Source organism: Salvelinus alpinus, chromosome 8 (assembly GCF_045679555.1).
Source record: "Salvelinus alpinus chromosome 8, SLU_Salpinus.1, whole genome shotgun sequence".
In the NCBI taxonomy this organism is placed as follows: domain Eukaryota; kingdom Metazoa; phylum Chordata; class Actinopteri; order Salmoniformes; family Salmonidae; genus Salvelinus; species Salvelinus alpinus.
In genome coordinates this window covers 53,454,158-53,463,717 of record NC_092093.1, presented here as the reverse complement: position 1 = coordinate 53,463,717, position 9,560 = coordinate 53,454,158, and the positions used below count along the sequence as shown (strand labels likewise).

General features: G+C 41.9%; 1 protein-coding gene across 1 annotated transcript; it reads left to right on the top strand.

Moving 5' to 3' along the window:
• Positions 1-1,268: 1,268 nt before the first annotated feature.
• LOC139583281 (patched domain-containing protein 3-like) lies at positions 1,269-6,592 on the top strand. The gene is made up of 4 exons (XM_071414185.1): positions 1,269-2,034; positions 2,258-2,385; positions 3,746-3,891; positions 4,063-6,592. The coding sequence occupies exons 1-4, from the start codon at positions 1,348-1,350 to the stop codon at positions 5,679-5,681; spliced, it is 2,580 nt and encodes an 859-aa protein (XP_071270286.1). The 5' UTR covers positions 1,269-1,347; the 3' UTR covers positions 5,682-6,592.
• The last annotated feature ends 2,968 nt before the right edge of the window (positions 6,593-9,560 follow it).

Here is a 9,560-nt window from a genome sequence, read left to right as displayed (position 1 = left end):
GTAGGCTCCGGTACCTGGTGGACTGGGAGGGGTACGGTCCAGAGGAGCGGTGTTGGGTTCCGGTGGAGGACATTCTGGATACCAACATCATCCGTGATTTCCAGACCGGCCCGCTCCTCATCCTCATCCTCGGGGCCGTCCCTTAGGCCGGTGTCGTCCTGCGGCTGGAGCCGCGTGTCGGGGAGGGGGGTACTATCACGTCTACTCCCGCTACTCCCCTCCGGTGTTTGACATCGCCGGTTTAGTAACCACCGATCCTGGCAACAATCATTACGTGCACCTGGCATCCATCATTACGCGCACTTGCTCCTCATGATTAGGCTCACCTGGACTCCATTTCCTCTCTCATTACCTCCCCTATATCTGGCATGCCCTTAGTTGCCCAGGCAATATTGATGTTGTTCCATGTCTGTACTTTACTCTTGTATTGTTCTCTGTTTTGTTAATTATTAAACTCACTACCTGCACTTGCTTCCCGTCTCCCGGCGTCGTCGTTACACACATGAAACAATGTATTTGATTGTCTTTTATCATACTCAAACATTATCGACCCAAAAGTGAATCACAATGGATGAGGGCTCTTTTGACAGGTGTGTGTTTATATGCCGGTACATCAATATGAAGTTTAGATTAACAGGTCACCCCTTTGTTATCAAACTGTACTTTTGACAGGGAAGTCATCACAGGGGCAACCCCTGAAATTGCACAAAACATTACACAAGCAATGTTAATTAATAAAGACGAAACTTTGCATCCTAGCGATGAACTCCAAGTGTAAGGACCGACGCTGGAGAAGAGAAGCAGGTACAGGGGGGTAGAACATTTAATATGGAACAGACATCAAACAGTACAGAGACAGCATCAGAACCAGGTATGCAAAGACGGCGGGGAACAGAGCTTGGGAACAGACAGATATAGTGGCGGTATTGACACAGGTGATTGATTCCAGGTGAGTCCAGTAATACGCTGATCCTCGTGACGGGGGGAAGGCATGTGTGTGTACTGATGGTGGCAGGAGTGCATAATGCTGGGGGAGCCTGGCACCTTCGAGCGCCAGGGAGGGGGAGCTGGAGCAGGCGTGACACCTAGTGATGTTATCACAACACAAACAGATAAACCACCTTATTAGTTAATATGTAAACATTTATTGCCCTGACGCAGTCATGGTTGTGATAGGATCAGAGATGCACCAGGGCTGGCAGAGCTATTGCTGAGAAAAACTCTTCACAGGAAGCTTATCATGTTACCATGTTCAGAGGAAGTATAGCTTATGACTGTAACGTCAACAGATATAATTCAAGGCAAGTTTTTTTTTCTAATACCACAAGTTGAAAAGGAGAATAGAAAATGGCTGGGTGCAACACAGACTGTGTTGAGAAACCAATAGCTAGAGGATTTGAAATACTTGGGCGTTTTGTTGGTAGACACCACTGGTGGTTTTTTATTCTTCCAATGTTGATTTCTGCGTGTCTTGGCGGAGGATTTTACTTCCTTGCGGACAGAGAAGCAAACGGCATTGAAGAGATGTTTACACCTATGAATGGACCGGCGAAAGACGAACGACGAGTAGTTAAAGAATACTTTCCACAGAATGATAGCGACTTCTCTCGTTTGCGGCTCTATACTGAAGGGACCTTTGCATCTCTCATAATTGTTACGCCTACAGCAAATATCCTCACAATTCCTGCTTTTACTAAAATTGTTGATATTGACAGGGACGTGAAAGCCATTGAAGTAGGAACATTTAATTTCTCAAACCTTTGTGTTAAGAAAGGTGATGTGTGCGTGTCAAATTCAATCTTTGATATTGTAAAAACTCCCAATGTTACCACAACAACTATTGATTACCCGTATCATGACAACATTTTCATCGCATCTGAAATTGGTGGTGTGAAACTGAAAACTGGGTCAACTGAAATTGAAAGCGCAAAGGCAATTCGACTTTTTTACTTCTTAAAAGAAGACAACCAGACTGTAACTACGATGTGGCTGCAGAAGTTTATAGAGACTGCGTCGATGATGCAACAAGAAGGCGTGAGTACATCCTTTTAGAGATGAAACATTTTTGTCAACTTGTATAGGATGGGTGTCTTCTCACCATGTTTAGGCCTACAGCCTAATTGATCAAACTGCACATTTAAGCTCCATTAAAAAAACATGTAACGTCATCATAATTTGATTATTCAAACATCTTGAGTTGTTTTACTAATGTTACCTGAATATGGTCTTGTATCTATATTCTTATTTGTCTTTGCAGATGACCATATCTTACTTTACATCAATATCAAGAGATGAAGAGTTTGAGAAGAGCTCTGACTCCATCATTCCCCTCTTCTCATTGACCTATGCCCTGGCCATCACTTTTTCAATCACATCTTGTATAAGGTATCTTTTATGATTTCAATAAATATAGGACAATGAACATAGGACAGCTCCATGTCAGAAAGGACTATAACAAACAAACAAACAATTTTATGATAAACTCATTCTCAGCATTTACATTTGAGTCATTTAGCAGACGCACTTATCCAGAGCCATTTACAGGAGCAATTAGGGTTAAGTGCCTTGCTCCAGGGCACATAGACAGATGTTTCACCTAGTCATCTCTGGGATTTTACCTAGAAGTAATGATCATGATGTTTAATCAGTGTATTGATATTCCTTTTATTGTCCCCAGCACAAGGTGAACCTGTGTAATGATCATGCTGTTTAATCAGCGTATTGATATTCCTTTTATTGTCCCCAGCACAAGGTGAACCTGTGTAATGATGATGTTGTTTAATCAGCGTATTGATATTCCTTTTATTGTCCCCAGCACAAGGTGAACCTGTGTAATGATCATGCTGTTTAATCAGCGTATTGATATTCCTTTTATTGTCCCCAGCACAAGGTGAACCTGTGTAATGATCATGCTGTTTAATCAGCGTATTGATATTCCTTTTATTGTCCCCAGCACAAGGTGAACCTGTGTAATGATCATGCTGTTTAATCAGCGTATTGATATTCCTTTTATTGTCCCCAGCACAAGGTGAACCTGTGTAATGATCATGCTGTTTAATCAGCGTATTGATATTCCTTTTATTGTCCCCAGCACGAGGTGAACCTGTGTAATGATCATGCTGTTTAATCAGCGTATTGATATTCCACACCTGTCATGTGGATGGATTATCTTGGCAAAGGAGAAATGCTCACTAACAGGGATGTAGAAAAAATGTGTCCACAAAATTTGAGAGAAATAAGCTATTTGTGCGTATGGAAAACCTTGAGGATCTTTTATTTCAGCTCATTAAACCAACATTTTACATGTTGCGTTTATATTTTTCTGTTCAGTATTATCGAAAGTTACGTTCAAAAGTGATTGAAATCAAATGGAACAACCCACCAGGAACTGACAGTAACAACACGACTTCTCAACACAGAGGTTGAAACATTCTGATGGACACGACATCGATATACAAATTGTTTTGCAATGTCTTTCGTCGCACAGTAATATCGCTATCGCTAATATTTAATATCAATATGAGGCTTGAGAATCCAATTCCAGAACCACTCGTTGGAGTCCTATACGATTCCACATCATCAGTCAATATATAAATGATAATAACAGTGTTTATTATCTGAAACTAGATATGTGGCTCAAATCAGTCGACCCCACATTGTGACTACATTACTGTTTTCAAGGCATATCAGAGAGCACTACTTAGCAGCGTTTACCCACGCTGGGACTAATGTTGTGTTTGTCTAGGTTGGACTGTGTTAGGAACAAGGTGTGGGTGGCGACCTTTGGTGTCCTCTCAGCTGGTATGGCAGTGTTGTCCAGTTTTGGGTTGTTGCTGTACTGTGGGATGCCCTTCGCTATGACTGTGGCAACAGCTCCATTCCTGATTCTGGGTAAGCTTACAAACTCTCATTATGATACAATAAACCAATGCAACTGACATCCTGTTTAGACCTGATATGAAATGTACTCGGATCGTGATCTTAACAGATGTGATCACAGGAATGAACACGGGTAGAAACAAGATCTGACATTTTGTAAAACGGTGCCCTTGTTCTCCACAGGAATTGGTGTTGACGACATGTTCATCATGATTTCTTGCTGGCAGCAGACTCAAGTTCATGGCGACGTAGAGGATCGTATGGCGGCTACATACAAAGAGGCAGCTGTTTCTATCACCATCACAACACTAACTGATGCCCTGGCTTTCTATATTGGTCTGTTAACTCCCTTTGGTTCTGTACAGTCCTTTTGTATGTATACTGGCACAGCTGTGCTCTTCTGCTACTTGTACAACATCACCTTCTTTGGTGCATTTCTGGCACTGAATGGAAGACGTGAAAAGAGCAACAGACATTGGCTGACCTGCATGAAGGTTCCGGAACCAGAGGAGAATTCTGAAAAGTACAATATCTGCTCCGTAGGGGGAGCTTATGATCATGGAACGGGAAAAGAGGAACCAATGCCAATTAACAACTTCTTTAAGACGTACTATGGTCCATTTCTAACAAATAATTGGACCAAGGGGTTTGTGATCCTGCTCTATGCTGGATATTTGGGCTCAAGCATCTACGGTTGCTTCCAAATCAAAGAGGGCATAGACCTTAAAAACCTAGCAGCTGATAGCTCATATGTGGGTAGCTATTATGATAATGAGGACGAATTCTTTTCAGAGTATGGTCCAAATGTTATGGTTGTTGTGACAGATAGTACGTTTAAATATTGGGACGAAAGTGCTCGGAATAGTCTTGACTCCTGCCTTCAAAACTTTGAAAGTCTATCAATGGTTTCTCAAAACGGGACCATATCTTGGCTCAATCAATATCTTACATTTGGAAAGATGACCAATTTGAATCTAAGTGAGGAAAATACATTCAAACGTAATTTGTCTGCATTTCTTGAGAGGTCTGATTTCATACAAGATGTGAATTTTACAGACAACACAATATATGCCTCACGTGTGTTCATTCAGACAGTCAATGTCAGTACAGCTGTTGATGAAAAGAACATGTTGAATGAGCTTCGAGAGACAGCTAATGATTGTCCAGTAAAGTTGGTTGTTTACCACCCTGCTTTCATATACTTTGACCAATATGCAGTCATTGTTAGTAACACCATCCAAAACATTGTAGTTGCCACTCTTGCCATGCTGGTGATCTCCCTCCTGTTGATTCCCAACCCAATATGTTCTCTGTGGGTGACCTTTGCCATTGCCTCTGTTATAGTGGGTGTTGCTGGTTTCATGGCATTTTGGGATGTCAATCTAGACTCTGTATCCATGATCAATCTTGTCATCTGCATCGGTTTCTCAGTGGACTTTTCCGCTCACATTTCCTATGCCTTTGTCTCTAGCAATAAGAGAACTGCTAATGAGAAGGCCATAGATGCTGTCTATCACTTGGGGTATCCTATCATACAAGGAGCTGTGTCTACTATCTTAGGAGTGGTGGCCCTGTCTGCAGCTGAGAGCTACATCTTCAGGACCTTCTTTAAGATCATGTTCTTGGTCATTGTGTTTGGAGCCGTCCATGGAATAGTGTTTATCCCCGTTTTTTTGTCTTTCTTTGGAATCTGCGGCGCTAAAGTTGGCGATGAAGAAGATGCAGGTGATAACCCTCAAGTTAATACCTATCAATTTAAACTGAAAGGGAATGATAATATTGCTTGTGAAAACAATTTCTGACTGTCCTTAAAAACTGCTGGGCTGGGTGGTCATTCATTCTTGAAGTCGCTAAGCACTACTTCAGCTGCAGGATTTGCAACCTGTTTCTACTGATAACTATCAGACATAGAAGCTAGAAAAAAAATTCAAATAAAGTTAATGATAAAGGACATTATGGTAAAGTGTACACTGTAGCTTTTTTAATTGTGGTGTTTAACCCCCTATTGGAAGAAAATATAACATATTGTGCGTGAATGCTTAGTAAATCTGACTTGCATTTGACAAATGTAATTATATTTGTAATATGTAGGATATATTATCTATAGAATAAGAATGTCTAAGTCATTCTGAAAAGCACACATAAACACAGTAGATTATATGTTATAGATTACAGGTTATAGGTAACACATTCTTTGTTTTTGTTTGTGTCATGCATTGCAAAGGTAAAAAATCTATATACTGTATATGTGTGAGATTTCATATTTAATTAGTATTTCGTCATATTGAGTTTCAGTCTATCAAACTGTGTAATATAGTTTTTTCTGTAGTGTCTATTTTTTCACAATGTCTATTCATTTGGTTTGTGTTTTTCCACAAGGCATTCGAGTGTCATGTTGATTATTTTACTACATCTATTAATTACATGCAAGTAGACTATGTTGATGATATTAATGGTAGATTAATCGGTATCGCAGAAGTTTAACGTTACAGTGTGATTGAAATTTAAGACTAGAAAAGTCATTTTGACTCAAACATTCTAACAGTCAAAATAAATATATTTCATATATGGTATTGGAAAAATAATAATGTGGCTATTTTTATGAAGGTCATCAGAGTAATCTTGAAAAAGATTTCAAGGAACACAATAGCTTTTTCATTAGTGTGAGCGGACCAAGTAATTTGGTGTCACTCTAAAGCGGAAAGGTGGAATAAACGAGTCAGGAGTAGTTTTTCTTGATTGAACACAGTTCTCTATTGAGAGATTTCTGACAATACCAACACTCCAACACAATCAATGGGAATCTCCCAAGGAACAACATACATTTTCTTCATTAGATGACACAGGAACACAAGACGATTATCTTTAAACTATAACAAAAATCACAGATTTGTCACCGTCTTAATGGTTCTTCGTGGATAGCTCCTCGCTCTCGGTGGCCATCCTCCAGAGATAGTTTATCTTCTTCTTCTCTCCCCTTCGCTGGTTCCCTCCTCTCTCTGCTGGTTCCCTACTCTCTCTGCTGGGTCCCTCCTCCCTCTTGTAGGGAAAAGAGAATATGTTATTAGTACCGTCAGCTGTGCTTAATTGCCTCTGGTCACATTGACTCACAACGGTTGTAAAGCAAGAAACCATCTGGCTATTCTGTTGTTATTGTTTCTCTTACCAGCCATCCACGTGAAGGGAGCATGGTCAGTAACTAATGCAAACCTACGACCCAGTAGGTAGTACCGGAGATAATGGATGGCCCAACAAAATGGCTAGGGCCTCTTTTTCTACGGTAGCATATCTCTGTTCCCGATCGCTGAGCTTCCTACTTATGAAGAGAATAGGCCTCTCTGCTTCGCCTTCACCCTGAGCCAGGACGGCCCCGAGCCCCGTTTCTGAAGCGTCTACCTGCACAATGAACTCTTGTGAGAAGTCTGTAGCATGTAGAACGGGATCAGAACACACTTTTAGCAATCGAAAGGCCTCTTCCGTCTCGTCCTTCCACTCTACCCGGTTTGGCAAGTTTTTCTTGATGAGGTTTGTGAGGGGATTGGCAATGGTTGCATATCCAGGGATGAAACGGCGATAATATCCCGTCATCCCTAAGAAGGCCCAAACATCCCGCTTTGTCCGGGGTCGAGGCCAGTCCTGAATTGCCCTGGTCTTCTCTGCCTGTGGGCGTATTTTCCCATTCCCCACGGTGTACCCCAGGTAATTCCGCTTCGGACAGACCCAGGCAGCATATTTGTCTTTGCAGAGTCTCATACTACCATTGGGTTTGGGGACCAGGACTATGGGACTGGACCACTCACTCGATCACACCCATCCTCAGCATCTCCCTTACCTCGTTCTTAGCGATGACTCGGCGAGCCTCAGGAATCCTGTAAGGCCGGATATGCACCTTCTTGTCGGGTTCAGTGTGGATATGGTGGAACAGGACATCTGTTTGTCCTGGGGATGGAGAGAATACCCGGCCGAAGTTCACAATCAGCTTGTCTAGCTGTCTCGACTGCTCCGGCAGGAGAGTTTGGCCACGGTGCACCTGTGGTAGAGCCTCCTCTTTTCCATGGTACTTCCTCAACAGGTTTATATGATAGAGTTGGACCTTCTTCCTGCTGTCAGGTTGCTTGATGAGGTAATTGACCGGTGAGACCCTTTTCATTACCTCATAGGGCCCCCTCCACTGCGCCAGCAAGCGGTGTTCAGCAGTGGGCACGAGCACCATCACTTTCTCTCCCACGGTGAACTCACGGGGTGTCGCGGATTTATCGCAGGCTCGGCCTTGGGTCCTTTGAGCCTTCTCCACATGCTCTTTTACTATGGGCCACACTGCCGACAGGCGGTCTCTCATGTTCTATTGCGCACCTCTGGTCACATTGACTCACATGCCTGGTTGGGCTACTATCCGTGAGCCCAGCCTGCCCTCTGGTGGTCCTTTCACATGAGTTTATGTTACTGTAGGCTACCTGTTGCAGCATGCTCAAATGCAGAGTTTGATTTTAGATTGAGCTAGTTATTTGGCAATGGTAAGGGTTAGGGCAACGTCAGAATATGCTCTTTCTGATACTATATAGAAATAAAAAATGTCCTGCATCTGCTGAAGGATTTGAAAATGTAACTTTTTGGCTCTCATGGGGGGAAAGAAAATGACATGTCCTTTTAAAACTGCTTATAAGACAAATTATGTTTGTGACATCGAAATTCTTACAACATACATGTGTTAAATAGACTTATTTAGAAAAAGTCAAGGATGGAGGAAAGACTTTGAAAATGGCAGAGATATTTGAATTTTTTTATTCATATTGAGTCAAAATGACTTACTCCGCTCTTCTAGTACTAAAGGTGTACTTCCCGTCAGCGGAGACTGCATTCAGGGTAAATGCGGCATATGTCGACTCAATCGGTTTACGTTTCTAACGTTTCAGCGATACAGACTGAATAGAGCCCTTAGTAGAAAATGATGACTAAACTGTTGATTGTCACCAACTTCCATATTTGGCCTATTCAACTGTTAATATTTGATGTGCAAATTCAGAATAATTACGTTACTATGCTATTATATTCGCTATGATATTCTTATATGTTATGAAGAGTACTAATTAATTATCATGTGATCTTCCAAGACATTGACTCAGCTTTGATCTAACTTTTACTAAACAAGTACCATTGTGACTCTCTGGTGCATTCTGACAGCACTACACCCTGCAGTCCTCTCCACCAAAACGAGCGCACCTAGCCTACTTGTTTGCCTCACAAAAAATGTTATGAAAAAAAAATGTTATGATGGAATGAGAGGCCACATGTGTGGCTGTTTCATAAAAAATCTGGCAATATTTTGCCAAATAAAAATGTCTGTCTGGTCTCAGCAGCAGAAAAGTCATTTTTTAAGCTACTTTTTTAAACGGAGCTGATAAAGCGAAGGAGAAGGGAGAGAGGGGTGCCACTCTAGCAGGCGGGAGAGGGGCCGTACTGTGAGCGAGTGACACAGGGCGCAAGGAGGGAGGGAGAGACGAGAGACAGCAACCAATCAAGCCAACTTGTGCTATAGTAGACCAATAACTGCCATAGCTAGGTTATTTATCATCAAATATAATAACGTAGTACCTGTCTTGACTGCATCAAACCGGGAGTAGCTGGTTAAGCATCATAGCTAACGTTAGCTAGCTAGGCTAATTGAGGCTGCAGTGCATGCA